The sequence below is a fragment of the Hyperoodon ampullatus genome, assembly GCF_949752795.1.
Source record: "Hyperoodon ampullatus genome assembly, chromosome: 6".
Lineage (NCBI taxonomy): Eukaryota > Metazoa > Chordata > Mammalia > Artiodactyla > Ziphiidae > Hyperoodon > Hyperoodon ampullatus.
In genome coordinates this window covers 35986504-36008572 of record NC_136919.1, presented here as the reverse complement: position 1 = coordinate 36008572, position 22069 = coordinate 35986504, and the positions used below count along the sequence as shown (strand labels likewise).

At 38.2% G+C, this 22069-nt stretch overlaps 1 protein-coding gene across 1 annotated transcript in view; it reads left to right on the top strand.

Annotated features, from left to right (window-relative positions):
• The window catches only part of LPAR1 (lysophosphatidic acid receptor 1), a gene marked incomplete at both ends in the record, with an annotated part of 83262 nt that overhangs the window by 10817 nt on the left and 50376 nt on the right, over nucleotides 1–22069 (top strand). Inside the window, one exon of the mRNA XM_079706542.1 lies at nucleotides 14739–15486. Within this exon, the coding sequence (XP_079562668.1) occupies nucleotides 14739–15486 (748 nt within the window). The remainder of the gene's footprint in view (nucleotides 1–14738; nucleotides 15487–22069) is intronic.

Here is a 22069-nt window from a genome sequence, read left to right as displayed (position 1 = left end):
TTAAAAAACTGTTAAATGAGAAAACTACCCAAAAATCCTGTATACAAATGCCTTAAAAGTATCAAGTATTTAAGAATAACTCTAATAATAAATTTGGTATAAGAACTCTGAGATTATTTATAAAACCTTATTAGTAGACATTAAAGAAAACTTAAACAGAGAGATACTATGTCAATGGATTGTAAGATTCATTGGTTTCATGTCAGTTCTCTTTAAATGCGTCTGGAGATCGAATGCAGTCACAGTGAAAATTCCAAAAAATTGTCTTGAAACCTCACGAGCTGATTCTAACATTCATATCAAAATACAAAAGGTCAGAACTAGCCAATATCATCTTGAAGAAGATGACCAAGGTGGGAAAAAGTGATCTTCCAGATATCAGAATTTATTATAACATTGTAATAAATAAGTCAGTTTGGTATTTGTATAGGGATAGATAAACCATTGGAAGAAATAGAGCCTAGACACCAATCCACATGTATTATTGTAAAAAAAAATGGATTTGAAACAAGATAATAAAGAAAGATATTCTGTTCTTAGCCTATGGAAATAAAAAGGGCCACAAGAAAATAATTTTCTTCATCGGATGAATTATTTAATTATCTTGTTTTGATCTGTGAGTTCAAGAAGGCTGCATTTTAGAGGTGGTGTTTGGTTTATGAAGGTTTAAACCCTCTGGGTTACTTGATTTAAAAGTTTCAGGAGAAATGGATGTTACAGAAACTGAATAATAACTCAGTCCTTAAAACGTGGTGTTTTTCTCTCTATTTTACAGATGAGGAAACTAACTTCTAAGAGGAGAGTGTTAAATAATTTATTGAAGTCATATTAGTAAACAAAACAACTGGAATTTGAACCCAGATCTCACCAATTCTGGGGTCTAAGCTCTAAGCTACTATAAATCTGTAATGTTATCTCCCAGACCCTTTGCTGTCTCCCAGGAAATAGGAATGTTAAGTGAAGCATGATCATGTACTTCAGTTTTTATCCGTGAATCATTCTTTGGGCCTGGTGGAGCCTAGCAATACTGCTCACTACTTTCCTTCCCCTCTCCTTCCTTCTCCTCCCTGCTTTATTGACAACAGAACCCATTTGCTTTGACTCCGACTGAATGAGGTGTTTGTTTGTTATTTTAAAAAGATGTCGGGATATATGTATATGTATAGCTGATTCACTTTGTTATGCAGCAGAAACTAACACACCACTGTAAAGCAATTATATTCCAATAAAGATGTTAAAAAAGAAAATATGTCAAGCATAGAGAAAAGTGTAGAGAGTGTTATAATACAATAGGATGTCTATTACCCAGCTTTTAAAATGTTAACATTTTGATGTAATTGCTTCAAAATCTTTTGGGTGAAGATGGTCAAAAGGTACAGACCTCCAGTTGTAAAATAAAAAAGTCCTAGGGGGGCTTCCCTGGTGGCGCAGTGGTTGAGAGTCCGCCTACTGATGCAGGGAACACGGGTTCGTGCCCCAGTCCGGGAAGATCCCACATGCCGCCGAGCGGCTGGGCCCGTGAGCCATGGCAGCTGAGCCTGCGCGTCCGGAGCCTGTGCTCCACAATGGGAGAGGCCACAACAGTGAGAGGCCCGCGTACCGCAAAAAAAAAAAAAGTCCTGGGGATGGAATGTACAGCATGGTGACTATAGTTAATAATACTTATATTGCATTATTGAAAGTTGCTGAGAGTAGATCTTAAAAGTTCTTATCACGAGAAAAATTTTGTAACCATGTGTGGTGATGCTTGTTAACGAGGCTTATTATGGTGATCATCTCACAATATATACAAATATTGAATCATTATGTTGTACACCTGAAACTAGTGCTATATGTCAATTATACCTTAATAAGAAAATATCTTAGGCTTTAATAAATAAAACAAAGAACCATTATAAAGTTGAGCGCCTTGTGCTCCTTCCCAATTCTATTAACCTCCGTCTTGACTCAGACCATAAATATTGTTATTTATCATCTCCCCACATGTGTTTGTGGATATATACATATGTGAAGAAAATGTTTAAACAATATATAGTGTATTTATGTAAGTTTTTTACATTTCTAAGAATGGTGCACTGCATGTATACTTTGCAAATTGCTTTAGTCATTAGCATACGTAAAGCTCAACTTTGTTCATTTTGACTGCTTTATAGCATACCCTTCTGGTTATTTTGCAGTTTATCCATTCTCCAGTTGACAGATATTTACGTTGCTTCTAATATTTTGATATTATAAAAGAGTGGCAATGAAAAGTCTTGTATATGTCTCCTTATGCACATATGTGAGTTTTTCTGGGGTTAGAATCTCTCAATCATGTGTTATGAACATGTCCAATTTAATTTGGTTTTTGCCAAACTGTTTCGCAAAGCAGTTGTACTGAAATTTTATTCCCACCATAACTGTATGACAGTCTTCGCCAACTCTTGATATTTTCAGACTTGTTAAATTCTGCCCACCTGATGGAACGATTAATTGGGTCTGACGGCAGTTTGTATTTAACTTTCTCTGATTCCCCGGAAGAGTAATTATCTTTTCATGTGACGACTGGCCATTTAGTTTTCCTCTTCTATGAATTGCCTGTCCCCATATTTGCCTATTTTGCTGTTGGATTGTTTGGCTTTTCTATTTTGATTTGTAAACTAAGCCTTTTTTATGTGCATTGCCAAACTTTTTACTATTCTTCAGCTTTTCTTTTCACTGATTAGGAAGTCTTTTGCTGCACGGAAGTCTTGAATTTTGAATTTTGTCAAAGTTTTGGTCTTATTTAGAAAAATCCCCCTATTCACAAATTATAAATATATTCTTTATTTGCTTTTTACATATGTCTTTATATCACCTGAAATTGATTTCTGGGTATGATATGACATAGACAGTCAATTTGTTTTATTTTTATTTTTTCATATAGATGAACAGTTACACTGTTTTCCCCATTGGTGGGTAAAGCCATGTCTCTTATATCGAGTAACCATGGAAATGTGTGTTTCTGGTTCTTTATTCTATTCCATTGGCTGTTCATGTTTTTCTGTGCCAATATCATGTCTTATTTTATCACTTTAAAATAACATGCTTTTCCATAGGGCATCTAGTTCTTTGTTTTCCAAGTTATCTTGGATACTCTGGTTCTTCTGTACTTCTGTAGCAGTGTTTAGGGAGCCTGTCAAGCTTCGTGAAAAACACTTTTGGGATTTTCATTTTATTGCATTGAATTTATATATTAATTTTGGGAAAATTGACAACTTAACACCTTTTTCTGCCCATGAAATATTATCCCTTCAATTATTTAGGTTTTGCTGTAAACTTTTGAATATTTAGACTTATTCCTAGATACATTAGGCCTTTTGTTATTGTAAATGGGTTGTCCTTGAAATAATAATTTAAAATTCTTTTTCTGGTGTTTCTGTAGGAATGCAGTTAATTCATGTGGCTTGATAGTTAATCCAGCAAATTTACTAAACTCTGTTAGTACAGTTTGTTTATATATTATCTTGCATTTTATATGTAACTGATTAATCATTTGTGAAAAAGAGTAAGTTTTTCTTTTCCAATTCTTTCCTTTTTTTTTTTTCGTTATTGTTTTGGCTATAATCACCAATACATGCTAAAAGCAACTGGTGATTGAATCACCTTTGTTTTGTTTCTGCCTTAAAAGGGAATATTTCCATCAAATATGATAGTTGCCATACATAAACCTTTTAGCAAGTTAAGGAAGTTTCCTTCTAACCCTAGATTGCCAAATTATCGTGAAAGGATATTTAAATTTACCAAACGTGTATTTCCATTTCTAGTGAGATGATCATTGGCCTTTCTTCTTTCCTTGAATTTGTTCGTGTGATGAATTCTATTACCAGATTTTTAAATGTTAAATCATCTTTGCACTCTGGAATAAACTCTATTTAGTCACACCTCTCTCTCTTTCCCTATATAGATCTAGATCTAGATAAACAGATATAGAAACTATATTTTATTTAGGAACTCTTCATTTATGTTCTTAAATAATACTGGCCAGTAATTTATTTCACTCTTAATCTCCTTTTTGTTCTTGTACCATGGATGTGCTGGCTTCATACAAATATAACCAGATAAACTGAGAATGGAAAATCAAAACAGTATAATATGAGGTAATTTTAGGTAGGTTTCAAAACAAATGGAAGTAAAATGCTGAACCACAGTAACATGAGCGCCAGAGGTGTTGGAGTGAAAGCTCATCAAGGGAAGAGGATTACCTTTAGACTTCAAGTCAAGTATGCATGTTAAAATATTAAAAATAAGCATTAAAAAGTAGAAATGGAAATGTAACTGGAACCAGTTGAAGTGGAGAAGGGAGAACGCAAAACCTCGATCAGTTCAGTCTTCTCTTTAGTCTGATATTCTTGGGTCCTATCCTACTGTGTACTGTTCTGCTGATTTTCATACATGGTATCCTTCCTGTGTGTTTTTAGTCTTTGGGATAATGAATTCATCATCAGTGGAGCTGATTCGAGAGAATCCTGTGTGGCTGTATTGAGGTCTGGCCCTCTGGAGAGGTTTGATGCTTGCTAGTACCAGCACGTGGATGGGAGGGGGGCGGAGATATCACAGGCTAAGGACTGTGGTTTGTGTTAATTTCTCCTCCTGTGGGTTCTCAGATTTGGCAAAAGTCTAACTTCATTCTCAGACTTGGCAGAAGGTCTAACTTCAAATCCCATCTTGATTGGGAAGGGAGGGGTTTTGATTTCTGAAGGGAGTCTTTTAATTTATTTATTTCCCAACCTGGAGCCTAAGCTAAGACAAACTTCCTTGTTTTCCCCAGTGCACCTGGGTAGATTATTTTTTCTGTTCCACTCTTTTACTGATAGGGAGATCTTCAAGACTCCTAGCTTAACTATTGGGTCTCAGTTCTAAGTCACTTCCTCAGTCAAGGCCAAGGGCTCATTTTCTTTTTCCCAGTAATATTTAATGCCCTGTCTCCATGATCTTGACAGTGTGCTGCCAGGGCAGCCTATCTCCTCAGTTTGCTGTTCCCTTTTAGCTCAGCAGTGTATCTAAAACACTATATTTTTCTCCAGCATGTCTTAGTGTTTTTAGGCTTGTTTGTCTGTTTGTTTGTTTGTTTTCCATTTCTTCTTCTTGGGCCCAGGCTCAAAATTCTCTCTGGAAATTCAACTAATATGATGTCACTCACTTAGCCTGTTAAAAGGGGTCATAACAGATACGATGTATTTTTATTGATTTACACTTGTTTTCCATAGTTTTCTTTTTTACATGCGTGTACATCATATTCACATACATTGTTACTGTATAAGAAGTAGCACTTTATGTACTTTTTCAGATAAAGTTTAAAAAAATCTAGTAGTTGCACATTCTTCAGCTACTGTGAGGCTAGCTTTCTAACGTTAGAACGTTTTTAGTTTGCATCAGCATTGTTTTATGTCCCATTTTCTGATTATAGTTGTAGATCATTCCTTTTTTTTTCTTTTTATTGTTTCTAATTTGAGACTCTAAAAAGTGTGAGAACTATTTTTCTTGTTAATAGAGACTTAATTGCATTTAATTAAATTCTGTGCTGTCTCTTTTCAGTTTTTTTTTTTTTGGTGGGGGGGAAGAGGGAGGAAATGTGTGGAAGGTCTGATTATTTTAGATTTAAGAACTAGAATTGAAGAGCCCTTAGAGATATCTTATTTTACAAGTGAGAAATTGACACTCAAAGCAGTTATGAGACTTACTGAAGACCAAATTAGCTGGTGAGCATCAGAATCAGGAAGAAGTCCTCACCCACTCCATTGTTGTACTTTAACAGAAGTGGGAAACCAAATTGGCTTAATTTAGATCTTATTACTGGTCCTTTATTCAGTATAAATTAAAATCTCCCTTTAGAATGTCAGTAGAGTACATATTTACATTCTTATCTAAATGCTTACTAAATCATAAAGGTTTAGTTACCAGTTCGTGAGCTTGTGCGAAGTGCTCCCTTCTCCACTTGGCTAATGAAGATGTAGTTGTCTTTCAGGAGATTAAAAACCACACTAGATGGACTGTGAGGGACCCCACACCAGGCACCCAGGTGTTTCATGTTGGTACCCCTGGAAGGCATAACGTAGTGCAGTGCCATGCCCATACCTGGCATTCCAGAAATGTTTGTGAATGTGCCAATGAAGAAATGAAGTGCATAGCGAAGATGAACACCCTCTGTGTCTCTTTAGAGTTCAGGCTTGCCAGAGTTGTTACGACTTCTTTTGAGATCACACGATAGGGTGAGGTAAATTTTTGAGATCTGGAACATCTGTTCTGTAGAGCAGCCAACGGAGGCCTCCTCCCTCCACCCCATCATCCTGAAATGTAATTGATGGATGTGCAAAGGGCATGAATATGGACTTCTCTTTTTAGCTTTGAGGACAATTTATTTTTGGAATCATTCTATTTTGTTTACATCTTTGTTTCTTGGGCAGGGCGGAATTCTGTAACTTATTACAGAGAAATTTCTAATTATAGTCATCGGGATTTTGGAATAATGAACTTTAAAAAAGTATTTGAGTTTTGTCTGATTATATTCTTGTTTCCCCCTAAATTTCTTGCAACAGATACTACTTTTCTAAAGAAGAAAAGAAAATCATTTATAGTCTTACCTATATAAATTTCACAGAATTGTCATTCTATACATCATTTTTTTACTCTATTTTCTCCAGTAATATGAAAAGTAATCATCTTACTTTCAGTATATTCACTACTCAGTTTGGTGGCTTTTGAATCAATTATATTTAAACTTATTTTTGAAAATTATTGTTACAATTTAAATAGTATGTTTTGATTCATACCTGAGTAATAAGAGAAAATGAACAGATATTTCCATACTTCTCTTCCCCCATTTTTAAGTTCTTATTGATACAGTCATTTTAATTCCAGATTATTATTAATTTATTGTCTTTATAATAAGTATACCCTCGAGTTATTTTTGATATTTGCTTTGTTTTATAACCATTTGGAGAGCAATTACTTAGACTCAATTTTGTTGTGTGTATTTTTGATGCTTACTGCCAGTCTTTTTATTCTATTGTGGTTTTTATTTTTACTTTTTTCATGGCTTACTTGCATTTGTATTTTCTTTAAGAAGGAAATGTAGATGATGATCTTTCAGAGCTCCCACATCTCTGGGACTGTTCTTTACTATCCCCTGTGAGAACATCAGTATACTTGGCTGTGGAATTTATGGATATCAAACATTTTCTCCATATAATGGAGATTTTTTCCAAATTGAAGTATAATCGAAATAATGGAGATTTTGATTGGTTGTGTTCTATCTTTTGGAATTCTACAGCAGAAGCTTAGCAATACCGTATTTTCTCTCTTTCTCTCAATATTTGATTTGTTTGCTTTTTGTTTATTTTTTTTATATATTTAGAATTTCGAATGTTAACCTTGAGATTCCAAAATCTAACCTAGCTGTATCTGAATTTTAGTGATTTCTTTTTAAATTTTATTTATTTATTTATTTTTGGCTATGTTGGGTCTTTGTTTCTGTGTGTGGGCTTTCTCTAGTTGCAGCGAGCGGGGACCACTCTTCATCGTGGTGCGCGGGCCTCTCACTGTCGCGGCCTCTCCTGTTGCGGAGCACAAGCTCCAGACGCGCAGGCTCAGTAGTTGTGGCTCACGGGCCTAGTTGCTCCGCGACATGTGGGATCTTCCCAGACCAGGGCTCGAACCTGTGTCCCCTGCATTGGCAAGCAGACTCTCAACCACTGCACCACCAGGGAAGCCCAATTTTAGTGATTTTAATCGACTCTTTTGTAATTTATGTAAACTTAAACCAGTAATCTGAGGTCTTTCTCCTTAAGCAATAACTTTTCCTATGCTTCAAGCTGTGTTACTTAAGCTTTGTCCTAGTCTTACTTGGAAAGCTAGTTATGTTTGAAATTTTTTTCCTATACGTGCCTTCTTGCCTTTTATTCTTATCTCTGACTGTCTTCTCTGAGCACTGAGTAAACTTCCTAAGTTTGTTTTCTATTTGCCATTTCAGTTTTCTGGATTTTTTTTTTTTTTTTTTGCGGTACGCGGGCCTCTCACTGTTGTGGCCTCTCCCATTGCAGAGCACAGGCTCCAGTCGTGCAGGCTCAGCGGCCATGGCTGATGGGTCCAGCCGCTCCGCGGCATGTGGGATCTTCCCGGACTGGGGCACGAACCCGTGTCCCCTGCATCGGCAGGTGGACTCTCAACCACTGCACCACCAGGGAAGCCCAGTTTTCTGGAATTTTTATACTTCATTTCATTGCCTGAATTATTGTTTTTAATTGAGAAATAGTTTTTCATCTCTTTGGTAGGCACAGTGATGAAGTTCTAATGATGTCCATTGCATATTTAATCCTGGACCCACTGAATAGGCTAATTTACATGGCAAAAGGGGCTTTTCAGGTGTGATGAAGTTCAGGACTTTGTGATGGGGAGATTATCCTAGGTTATCTGGGAAGGTAATCACAAGGGTCCCTAAATGTGGGAGATGGAGGAAGAAGAGTCAGTGTTAGAATGATGTCAGTGTGAGAAAGACTTGGCTGGCCATTGCTGGCTTTGAAGCTGGAATGGGGCCAGGAGACAGAGAATGTGGGCCATCTCTTCAAGTGGGAAAAGACAGAAAAATTCTCTTCTAGAGCCTCTGGAAAGGAACACAGTCCTGCCAATACCTTGATTTAGCTCAGTGAGCCCCACTTCGGACTTCTGACCTCCAGAACTATAAGATAATAAATTTGTCTTTTTAAGCTACTAAATTTGTGGCAATCTGTTACAGTAGCAATGGGAAGCTAATATAATCTCTATGTAGTTTTTTCTGAAAAAAAAAATTTTTTTTTTGTCTTCGTCATGGCTTGCTCTATTTTCAGTGCTTGTACCCTAACAAAGCATTTTGAGGATGCAAATCAGAAATATCCTAGTATTTAATCTTTTCCATTCCCCCCCTTTTTCTTTTTTAATAAATCTGCTTCAAGGGGAGGTATTTTCTGTTATTCTTTAGGATGGCCATCTCCTTCTCTGAGATTGTTTTCTCCCCATTGTGTTTGCTAATTTTTTCTGTTTGCCATACCGTTATAACCATGACTACCTTAATGTCTTATAGTCCAAGCACAGTTGAATTGCGTTCTCTCAGAGCTCGATGTGGGTTTCTGCCTAAATCCATCAGGTCCTGACAAAGGAAAGAAGCACTTTCACACTACCCTTCTGACTACCATTGAAGATGCTGCCAGGGTGTCCTTCACTTATTCTCCAGATCTGCTGCTTTTTGCAGATGATAGGAGAAAAGTTTTAATTCTTCTTTCAATTCAGTCCTGTTGTACTAAATCTAGCTGAAATTCCTGATTTTTTTCTCAGGTATATTCTACCCTTACTATTTTTAATTCCTGGTATATTTTCTACTGCTTTAATATTTAGCTGGCAATTTGATTAAATATAGAGTTCTTACCCACAATATTCTTAGTATAGAATTTTAAATCTGAAATAGACCTTATGTATAATTTAGTCCAATTTCCTCATTTAACAGATGGTAAAACTGAGGTTCAAAAAATCATGTAAGTTATGTCATTAAATATGGTATGGTTTTTATGGTATCACTACTCAATTTTTGAGAGATAAGAGATGGAATAGAACCAGGTCACATGCCATTTGCTGAGTAAACATTGGATACCTTCAGAGAAAATTTGTCAGTTTTATTCATCTTAGCATATTGTGGCTTAAAAAGCCAATTTATACTTTATTTTGTCATTCTTAATTATATGGTTTTTCTATGTGGGAAAAACAAAGAAGCTGTTCATATCACTGCTTGACTTTGTTGGCAGTTGGCGTTTAGAAGTTGGAATGCTGTGAAATACTACATGCTTCTTGTTTGATTAAGAAATTTCTTTGTCCCGAGAAAGTAAATGGTTACAGGGGCTAAAGGAAAGAACAGAATTTTGCATTTATATAATATTTACGATTTTTAAAAAATCCTTTGCAGAAAGAAAACTTGTGAAGTGTAAATGTTTTTTGAATTATCTTTAATTTATTAAAGCAATCAATATATATTTAGCATCTAATCTAATAGTTGGATGCTATACAACAGTGAACAAGAAAGCTAGAATCTCTGCCGTCATAATGCTTACAGCCTAATGTGGGGAGGTGTCAATAGATAGTGAAGCAATTATTATACAGTGTGGTAGGTGTTATTTTAGGAGTAATGCAGGGAACTGTGGTAGGAGGCACCTTGCCCAGACATGGGAAGATCTGGGGAGAATGACTAGAAATAATAATATTTCAACTGGTACATGAAGAATGAGTATAAGGTGAAAATGGGGGGAAGATTGTTCTAGGCCAGTGGTATTCAAAGTGTGGTCCTTAGCCCAGGAGCATCAGCATCATGTGGGGCCCCACCTCAGATCTGCTAAATCAGACAGATGTGGTCATCAAGCTGTGTTTTACAAACCCTCTGGGTGCTGATGCAGAAAACCTCTGTTCTCAGCGATGCTGAGAACCAGAGGTGAGAGAGAGCACAGTACATTAACTAGAGCTGAAGCAGAGAGTTTAAAGTCATTAATAGCTTGAGTTGAGGCTGGAGAGGCCTGATAAGGAGGCCTGATAAGGTGGTTGAAGAGTATGGATTTTTAGCTTAAGTGCACTTGTTAGCCATTGAAGCATTTTTAGTAGAGGAACAGTTTGGGCAACTTTGTCTTTTAGAAAGATCACTAGAGAAGAGATTGGTGCTAGGTAGAAAGAACACCTAGGAAGCCAGTGCAGTAGTAATGCTGGTGGCCATGAGGATGGAGTAGTAAACAGGTTGAACAGATACTTAGGAAGGAGAAGTTACAGGGTGTGGTTATTGATTAAATGATGAAGATGAGGGGAAAAGGAATTCCCACGTTTAGCATTCAGGCCACTAGAAAGATAGTGGTTCTCTAGCCTCTGAAATAGTGACCGCGGGAGGAACAAGTTGAGGAAGGTTATAAGTTTGAGCTCGGTTTTGAACACAGAGACAGAAGTAATTATGAGGTTGTCAGAGATAACAGTGGGCAATTTGGTATTTGCTTAGAGTTCAGGAAAGAAATAAGGGTCATGTATGTAGATATGGGAGTATTTGAAATATATAGGATAATTAAAATCTTGGAGGACATATTAGAAAACTCAATGAAAGTGTGTTGAATGAGAACATAGGGTAGAAACAGTAATGTTGCACAGAGGATGGGGAACCTCAGAAATGACTGAGAAGGGCCAACCAGGGAGAGAGAGAGAGATCAAGAGCCAGGATAGTATGATGTCATGATAGCTAAAGAAAGAGAATTTTCTAAAAAAGAGGCTCCCAGTCATGTATCTGATGCTTTGAGGGGTTAGTAAGGTGAGGACTGAAAAATTTCCACTGGAACAGCCACCAGATTGGTGTGATTTTGGGAAGTTATGTGAAACTCAAGAATTGACTACAGTGGATTTGATGGAGGGGAAGGGGGAGAAGCTGTACCATAGGTAATTGAGAAATTTTTGTGTGTCCAGTGAGACACTGGAAAGCAATTGGCTATGAAGGGGAAAAATCATCAGAGCTGGAAGCCAAACATGAAGTTATATGGGGATTTCTTTCTTTCTCCTTCCCTCTCTCCCTCCCTCCCTCTCTCCCTCCCTCTCTCCCTCCCTCCCTCTCTCCCTCCCTCTCTCCCTCCCTCTCTCCCTCCCTCCCTTCTGTCTTTCCTTCCTTCCTGTCTTTGGTAGAGATTAAACTTACTTGAATATGGATAGGAAAGATTCAAGAGAGAGGAGAAGGAGTGAGGAGGGAATTGAAGAAAGGAAGCAATTTATAGAACAAGGTTCTGGAAATAGTAAGAATGGATGGGATTCAGAACACTTGGATGGCAAAGGGTACACCTTTTCCATTGTAACAGAAGGGGAAGAAAAAATGGGTTCTTGAATAGGTAATTTTAAAGGTAAAAGAGTTTCAATCTGATGATTTCTAAGTTTCCTCTTTTGGCAACTGCTGCTGGAGAGAGGGAAGGTGAGACTCAAGAGAGAATAATAAGTTTAGAGTAGTTACTGTGAAGAAGATACAGAATAATAATTAGGGAGAAAATCAGATTTCTTGTGGCATTAAATTCTCAGTTGAGGCTAGACATCATGAATTTATAGCAGAATCCATCTGCCAGATATGTTGATTTTTCTCTAACATTTCTCAGAAGCCTTGGTGTAGGTGTGGAAATGGGAACCAATTGCATTCATCCAAGACTGGTGTTATTCTAAGAAATTGTTACAGAAGTGCAGTGGAGCAAGTAGATTAAAAGATAAAGGTCTCTACTTCCTTATCTGAAACTATAACACTTAAGGAGGTCTGAAAACTGATGATTTTTTCTTAACTCAGTGGCAAAAGTTGCTCTGAATGAATAGATATGAGGCTACTTATAACCTTTATTTATCAAACTTAGTGTATATATTCATATGTTTTACTTTAGAGATTAACGTGTATCATTATGGAGTGCTGTCTCAAATTTTGGTGGGGCTGTTACATCAAACATGATTATGTCCTCTATAACTGTTCTTAAAACCGGCAAATTTTTGAATTCTGAAGGACACCTGACCTCAAAGTCTTCAAGAAGGGACTGTGTTCTTGCGTTAGCAAAAAAAAAAAAAAAAAAAAAAAAAAAAGAGGTTGAAAACAATATACTATGGAACCTAAGCCAGATAGGGAAAAGGGGGAAGATAGGGAGGTAATCCATTGGAAAAAAGTAGAATGCTTAAGGAAATAGATGGCTTCAAAGAACTGATGTAGGGGGATCAATTGAGAAATTTGGAAGAATGGGAAGGGAGTACTTAGAATGTATAAATTTGGAAGAATGGGAAGAGTAATTAGAATGGAAAGAGTATTAGAATGTATCAATCGATTATTTCCAAAGGGAGACAGTTCTGAGTGGTTACAGAGTCCAGGGTGCGACCTTGGAAGTGGGCAGGTGAGTTGTAATGGAATAGAAAGTCATGAAAGATGAGGTCAAGAAACTGAGAGGCTAGAAAATTAGATGAGATACCCAGAGTAATGGCAAATTTGGAGTGGAATGGAACATCACAAGTTCTCAGATCACCAATGAATGGGGCTCTGTGGAAGGTATATTAGATACCAAGATGTATAAGACAAGGTCTTCACTCTTCCCCTGGACTATCATCTTTTTAAGAAACAAGGTGATAAATAATTATACAACATGGTAAGAGTGATTATTACAGAAGCATGATCTAAAAGCTATTAGTCTAAATGAGGAAAGAGACCCTAGATGTCTGGAAAGGTCAGGAGACTAACCATTCAAGAAGAGTTTCACACACTGTTTTGGAACTTTCTGTGTTTGGTAAACATTAAGGCACAACTCACGGATATTCGGTAGAATATTCGATCAAAAATAGTGGTTAAAACTGTCATTGTTTTTTTACAATCAAAAATTTCTTTTTTTTTATTAGTTTCTGAAAACTGTCATATTTGCTAGCTAATTTACTAAATGCAGTGCAACGTATGAAGAAAAAGGTTGGATGTGAGCTATCTTCAAGAAATATTCTCTAATTTTAGGAGTCACAGACAAACTTAAGGCTTTAGGAAGGGTGATTTATTCTATTTGATGTGTAATTTTCTAGTTTCTCCGTGTTACTTTTTTTTTGGCGGTACGCGGGCCTCTCACCGCTGTGGCCTCTCCTGTTGCAGAGCACAGGCTCCGGACGTGCAGGCTCAGCAGCCATGGTTCATGGGCCCAGCCGCTCCGTGGCATGCGAGATCTTCCCAGACCGGGGCACGAACCCACGTCCCCTGCATCGGCAGGCGGACTGTCAACCACTGTGCCACCAGGGAAGCCCTCCGTGTTACTTTTTCCTTTCTAATTTTGTTTTAATAGTTTTATTGACACCTATATCATTCTATTAGAAACTTCCTCAATCCTTTTGAATTCAAGTGAGAGTATAAGTAGTTAATAAGCAAATATATTCTGATTGATGATGTTAAAAATAAGAAAACACATAATGAAACATTATCGCTCAACATTTTAGAAGGTGTACTTTTAGAGCAGTGTCAAAGTATGAACTGCTCTCTGAAGGTTACATTAGTTACATATTTCTTATGTCCTCCAAGAAGAAAAACGTTCTCAAACGTCATAGATTGTTTGATGAATGCTATTCTGGGGTAAGGAGTTGTGGAGCAAGACAGTGCTGACCACAGGAATGTTGAACAGCAAATGCTGGCTTTGGGCAAAGTAGCTTTGATGCATAGTGACTTCTTTGAAATGTTGGGACTGATGGTCCTTGTGGGGACTTGCGTTACAAAATGTCTGACACAGATTGAACATACTATGTGAGAACAGGAATGCAGAATAATAGGGCAATAATACCCTATCTATAAACCATCTGTGTTTACAGATTCCCTAAATAACAGGCCAAAATAGATTTCACTATGGTAAATATTCCAGTTGCAACGCTCTGCAAAATTCTCATCTGTCTCATGTATTTTAGGCATGATTTCTGGGTCGTGTGGCTTTTCTAGTAGACTTCAATGATGTGCAGCCACCAAGAACAGACCTTGTCATTTATTTAACTCCAACTGTCTTTAATCTCGAGAACAGTAAAACAGTAAGAAACCTTGGGGTTTCAACATAATCATAGAACATTACACAGGATCAGATTTTCAAATTCTTTGCTTTTGCTATTTTTTGGCCACATTTACCGTAGAAGGCTTGCGTTATCTACACATCTTTAAACTTGGGTGCATGGTTTTTCTCTTTTTTAACCTTTCTTCCTTTCTCTTTTAGTTCACAGCCATGAATGAACCACAGTGCTTCTACAATGAGTCCATTGCCTTCTTTTATAACCGGAGTGGAAAGTACCTTGCCACAGAATGGAACACAGTTAGCAAGCTGGTGATGGGACTTGGAATCACCGTCTGTATCTTCATCATGTTGGCCAACCTGCTGGTCATGGTGGCAATCTATGTCAACCGCCGCTTCCATTTTCCTATTTATTACTTAATGGCGAATCTGGCTGCTGCGGACTTCTTTGCTGGGTTGGCCTACTTCTACCTAATGTTCAACACAGGACCCAATACTCGGAGACTGACTGTTAGCACGTGGCTCCTGCGTCAGGGCCTCATTGACACCAGCCTGACAGCCTCTGTGGCCAACTTACTGGCCATTGCAATTGAGAGGCATATTACGGTTTTCCGCATGCAGCTCCACACGCGGATGAGCAACCGGCGGGTGGTGGTGGTGATTGTGGTCATCTGGACCATGGCCATCGTTATGGGGGCCATACCCAGTGTAGGCTGGAACTGCATCTGTGATATTGAAAACTGTTCCAACATGGCACCCCTCTACAGTGACTCTTACTTGGTCTTCTGGGCCATTTTCAACTTGGTGACCTTCGTTGTCATGGTGGTTCTCTATGCTCATATCTTTGGCTATGTTCGCCAGAGGACTATGAGGATGTCTCGGCATAGTTCTGGGCCGCGGCGCAATCGGGATACCATGATGAGTCTTCTGAAGACTGTGGTCATCGTGCTTGGTGAGTTTTGTCTCGACTGTAACTTACTTTACAGATTCTCAATGTCTTAATACAAACCAGAGTAGTTTATGATAGTGGTAAACAACAATGCGGACATCACCTGGTATATATGCAGGAATTACAAGGGGACAAGGCACCTTTATAGCAAATGTTTATGATGAAGTCAGCATCCCAGTCTTTCCATAATTACAGAACTGGTTTCAGGGAAATAGTGTCTCAGTGGTGTGTTATAAATGATGGTGATGTGGAAGATATCATTGACGAGTTTGGCTATCAAGTATTGAAAGCTATCAGCTTTTGAAAGGTTTTGTTACAGCCCAAATTGTGGAACTTTTGCCTATAGTCTCTTTATTACAGATTCTCAGAAAGTGTTTTTAATGTCCCATGAATATGCTTTCACACATAGTTATTTTTATGAGTCTGTTTCCAAATAGGAGTCTTTCACTTTCTGCCATTGTTACTGCATACATGTAGGTAAGTATATCAAGGTTTTGTATAGATTTATTGCGCAAAATGGGTTGCAATTAATACCATCTCTGACAGTCATCTTTATGAAAACTTACTTTTTTTCCATTAATTTTCTTTTTTTAGTGGTGGAAGTTAATTCATATTTCAAGGTGAAAAGCAGGATTTTATTCTTTTATGTAATGTATACTCGAATAACTTTTGCCTTTAAATAACTATTTTTCCTGGGTGAAAAATTCATGGTTAATGATCAGAAGGAATATATTTATTCATTTATGTATTCAGAAAATAGTTAAAGAGAACCTCGTAAGTTCCAGGCCCTGTGCTGACTCCCGGAAATGTGTCCATGAAGACAGCATACACAGAACATTTCTTTTGGAGGTTAGAGGGCCTATTTTTAAAGTTCACCCAGTGAGAATTTTAAATAATTACCTTATTGAATTACATTTTCTCCATGGGCTATATTTGGGTTAATGTCTGATCACATTTAAAAAATATCTTTTAAAAAATCTTTAGTAGTTCATCTTTCTCCGTTGAAATTCAGTGGAAAGTTCCTCTAATGCTCTTTGTTCCAGTTTGTAAAGCAGGGTTGAGTGGATGGAACCTGGGATGGTGTGGCTCCTCTGAAACTCTGGGAGCTACTTTAATCTTAGCCCCAGGAAAGAGAGCCCTAATTATGGCTCTAAGAATAAAGACCAGGCCTTGGGTTTGCCGACACAACTAAATCCCTGTCTGTAACTAACTGGCACGTGTAGGTAGTATCCCCATTGAGGCCCCCACCACCTCAGATGTGAAATTGTTTTATTCCATCCAACAAAGTTCAGTAGAAGTATAAAAATGATTTCCCTCTATTTTTAATTATCAACAAAAGCCTTGAGCATACCTGTGCCACAAGTATACATTCTCCATGATAGGGATGAAGCACATCTTTGTTTACCATGGATGCTATTTTTTGTATTAAATTAAATAACATGAGAGATTTCACTTCTGTATTGACTCAAGTATTTGTTTGTTTACTGCTGATCTGAATGTTGGTTGAAACTTTTCATACGGGTGCACTTTTTCTAGTATCATCTCAAGTACTGCTTATAGTTCATAGAACCACCAGCAGAAAATGACTACTGAACTTGGACTATGAACCTGCTAAGTTCTTGTTTGAATTTTGACCTTTGTATAATGCCTAGCATTTTCCGGTGTGTAGTATGCTTAACGATTCATATAAAATTAACTTTTGTGCCTCATTGGGTGGTTTTGCAGGTTAAATGAGAATTATTATTATTATTTTGTGTGTGTGTGTGTGTGTGTGTGTGTGCGGTACGCGGGCCTCTCACTGTTGTGGCCTCTCTCGTTGTGGAGCACAGGCTCCGGACGCGCAGGCTCAGCGGCCATGGCTCACGGGCCCAGCCGCTCCGCGGCATGTGGGATCTTCCCGGACCGGGGCACGAACCTGTGTCCCCTGCACCGGCAGGCGGACTCTCAACCACTGCGCCACCAGGGAAGCCCGAGAATTATTTTGAGGGTTTATGGGGCCACAATTTCAGTGCACGTTGGCCCTAAATGCCCCTTCTGCCCTACCACACCAACCCCAGACTTGAAAATAACAGAATATAACGCTGGTTTCTGAGGTTAAACTAGTGGGCTCCACAAAGATTGAATACATGTAGCTGCCTCTGGAATAAATGGCATTATCTCTATAGATGTGTGATGGAAGAAGTTTAGAACATGGAGAACTCCAATCAGGGTGATAAGCAAAGAAATTTGGTGAGGCAAGATGTGTATGGGATTGTGGTATAGGAAGGAGAAATTAAGTAAGTGGACTGTAGCCTTGCGGAGAAAAGCAGCAAGAATGGCAGAATGGGCAGGGCTCGGAATAGGTAATTCACCACCCTAAACAGCCAGGTGTTTGTCAAGTTGGTGCCTGTTACCATTCATACAACATACTCCCCTGCTTGAATTCTGTGTAGTCGTGCTTGCATGCGAAAGATGGGTTGGTCTTGTAGGAACAAGTTTATTGACCATCAGGTTTTTTTGTGGTGCACGTTCGGTTTTTTAATATGTCTTCTCTGCCAGACTGTCAGCTTTGCAGCAGTGAGCAGGAAGTGTGATGATGTGTTGTCCAGTTTCTCCACATTACCTGTTGTGGGATCTGGCACAAAGTAGGTACTTGTAAAATAACTGTTGAATGAATGAATGTGGTGACAAAACCAGGTTTTTGACCCTTCAGAACTGAGGACCAGAGAAAGCCATAGTGAATTCACTAAGTTGATGCCACTTTGTTCAGTCATATGGCAGAAACCAAACCTAGCTGCACCCCTATTACATTTTGTGCCTTCCAGTCAAATACAACAGCTTGGAAAGTGACCACAAGGGCTGCTCAATAAATAATGTGTATTTTGTTCGTTTATTCTGGGGATGATTACAGTCTGATTAAGTGTCAAACCTTTGGTTTCCATTTCACCATGTCAAAATCACCTCTGGGTTTTAGACCTATTCAGTTCAATAAACCAGTGTTTGTTGGTTATTTATCCTTCAATAAAAGGATTTGTTAGTCAACAAGTTGAATTTCTAGGAGTCAACATAAAATAAAGGGGTCTTTGAGATTTATGATGGCAATACCAGCAGCAGTTTTGAAGCATAAGATTGTGTATAAGCTGCTCCTGAGTGAGTAGTGGATCTTAATAGTTTTATTTGTAAAACACATAAAGCATTAATCATGTGCCTAGCACTACTCTGCCGTAGAAATGAGTTTTTGTAAAGAGCATCCCTGTGGAGTCTAGGTTTGTTAGCTTCATTTTTCAGAAGTGAAAACTGAGGCACAGAGAGGTTAAGTAACTTGCCCAAGATCACACAGCTAGTTAAGTACAAGAGCTGGCAGTCTGTTTTCAGAGCCCATGTGTTTTTCACCTCCATGCTATCCTGCCTCTCTGTAATACAAACAGCTACCAGCACATGCTGGATTGTTTTATAAAGTTTGAACAGCACTGTGCTATTAAATTGAAACATTGTGATCCCATTTGTTTCTCTTGATACTGCCTAGCTGCCTGTGCTTCATTTCCTGGGTAGAAGAAAGCTTTCAGGGAGCATTCCTTTCCTCCTTTTGCTTCTGATCATGATGGTTATGACTCTCATCTCATTGGCCCTTTTCCACTGTTCGGTGTTGGAGCACCAGTAACTGACTGCTTCTGATTGAAGGAGTGTTTAGTTCAAGGTGTAGTTAACTTGAGGGTTCAATGTCCTAGTGCGAAGTCATGTAATCCTTCCCCAGGCTTGAATTCTCCCCACTTGACATTTTACCAAGAATTCCTTTTGAGTCTGTTCCACGGTTGAGTCAGAGTGGTAGTCAAGCTCTTCCTTATTTGACCATAGCCTATCTTGAGTTGTAAGTCCTTGCCTTTCTTGCTCTGTTCCTTCTGATGACACTTCAGTTGGGGGTAATTAGAGAAGAGGGAAACCAGGATTTGGAAAGAGAAAATAATGGTTATGATGTAGAGGTTTTTGCATCTTAATTGTGGGAGAGAGTGAGGAAAACAAAGCAAAATAAATCCAGGTGGAGCCTATGTCTTTGGGGAAGAAGAGAGAGACACTTTTTCTAGTTGGATCTGTTCTGGCTGGAAATGATCATCACCTACGTACCCTGTGCCAGGGTCAATACTCGGCATTACTCTTCATGCACTGTTTATAACCTTACACCAAGGAAAGTTGTGTTTCTCCCATTTTGTACTGAGGGAACTGAGTTAAGATAGGGTAAGTAACTTGTTCAAGAGTGCTTATTTTGTAAGTAGCAGAACTGGAATCCAGCTGTAAGAATGTTGTGGACCATGACCTTCTATCATAGGACACTGGTCACGTGCCATATAAGAGACTGTTACTGGTATTAATAATAGTAGTTAGGGCCAGATGAGTTTAAGCCCATTGTTTTCTCGTTACTCTGATGAAGGATAATTTGGCGAATATCCTGTAAGCAAATCTTTATGTACTTCTCTGTTCAGTTTAATTTAACAAACATATTGTTGAGTGCTAATTATGTGCTAAAGGATAAAAAGATGAATAAGGTAAATACCATTTATTTAAATTGAGGCAACATTGGTTTATAACATGATATAAGTTTCGAGTGTACAACATTATATTTCTACAGCAATCTCATCACCAAAAATATAGTTTCCATCCATCACCATACTGTTGATCTCCTTTATCTATTTCACCCTCCTCCCCACCCCTTCCCCTCTGGTAACCATTACTCTGTTCTCTGTATCTACGTGTTTGTTTTTATTTGATTTATTCTTTTTTTTTTAATTCCACAGTGAGAGAAATCATATATTTGTCTTTCTCTGGCTTATTTCACATAGCATAATACCCTCAAGGTCCATCCATGTTGTTGCAAATGACAAGATTTCATCTTTTTATGGCTGAGTAGTATTCCAGTGTGTGTGTGTGTATGTGTGTGTACACACACACATATATACTACAATCTTCTTTATCCATTCATCTGTCGATGGGCACTTAGATTGTTTCCATCTCTTGGCTATTGTAAATAATGCTGTGATGAACATGGGGTGCATATATCTTTTCAAATTAGTGTTTTCGTATTCTTTGGATAAATAGCCAGGAGTGGGATAGCTGGATCATATGGTAGTTCTACTCTTAATGTTTGAGGACTCTCCATACTGTTTTTCATAGTAAATGTACCAATTTCCCACCAACAGTGTAGGAGGGTTGCCTTTTCTCCACATCCTCGCCAACACTTGTTATTTTTTGCCTTTTGATAACAGTCACTCTAACAGATGTGAGGTGATATTTCATTTTGGTTTTGATTTGCATTTCCTAATAATTGGTGATCTGAATATTTTTTCATGTACCTGTTGGTTATCTGTATGTCTTCTTTGGGAAAAATGTATGTTCAGCTCCTCTGCCCATTTTTTAATCAGATTTTTGTTGTTGTTGTTGAGTTGCGTGAGTTTTTTAATATGTTTTGGGTATTCACTCCTTACCAGATATATCATTTGCAAGTATCTTCTCCCATTTAGTAGGTTGTCTTTTTGTTTTGTTGACGGTTTCCTTTGCTGTGCAGAAGCTTCTTTGTTTGATGTAGTCCCATTTGTTTATTTTTGCTTTTTAAACTTCATTCTTTGCTGAGCTTACAGCGTGTTAGAGGAGACTGAGAAAGAGTTGCAAAGCAGTCGGGTCCATGTGCTAGTTGATGTCTGGGCCGAGTGGAGGGAAGGGAGGCCTCCCACAGGAGGAAATATTGAGTTGGGTCTTGATGCGTGTGGAGGAGCTTGTCCTCCTGTAGGGTGGGGGTAGAGGAGAAGCTAAGCAACAGCTCACCTTTGGGGAACTGAGACTAGTCTGGTGTGATTACCATGTGGTGGGTATGCTGGATAGAGTTTTGACTTAGAGCCTTTATAACGTATTAAGGAGTTTGAGTTTCTGCCTTTAGGTGATCAGAGATGCTAAAGGATTCCCTAAGATAAAGAACACCAGTTCCTTATAGGGATAACCATATAATTTATCATCCAAACTGAGACACTTCTGGTAGTGAAAACAGGCTCTAACTGGGACAGTGGGACAAAAGGCCTAAAGCAAGACTAGTCTGGTCAACCCAGGATGTACAGTCACTCTCCTTCTAGGCTCTGCCTTCTGTTTGTTTATATTCTTTCTACATTTTCTTTTGGCTTTGTGAATGTAGAGCTCAACACTGGACTTGTTCCACTGTGTAAGCATAGTAAAGAACAACTTCTTCTTCATTTTTTGTATCTTTTTTTTTAAAGCAAGGATCTGTCCAGATTTAGAATTTTAGAGCCGAAAGGTCCTTTAAAAATCACACTATCCAACTTCCTAATCTTACAAATAAAGAGACCGAAGCTCCCAAGTTAACTGAGAAATTTAGGTCTGAGTTAGCTGGTGGCTCAAACCGAGAACTAGGTTTGTTAACTTCCAGTAAGGTGCTGTTCCTACTGCCTAGGCCTCCAGCTTGTTCATTTCCATCCACACCTTCCATCATTTTCTTCCTTGTGAACATCAGCATGTATTTCTGTGGCTACCCAGGTTTAGGTGTAAACATTGTGGCTATAAAGGTACCAGGAACCCACAGAAAGGGTTCCCTTGAATTTGGCCTTAT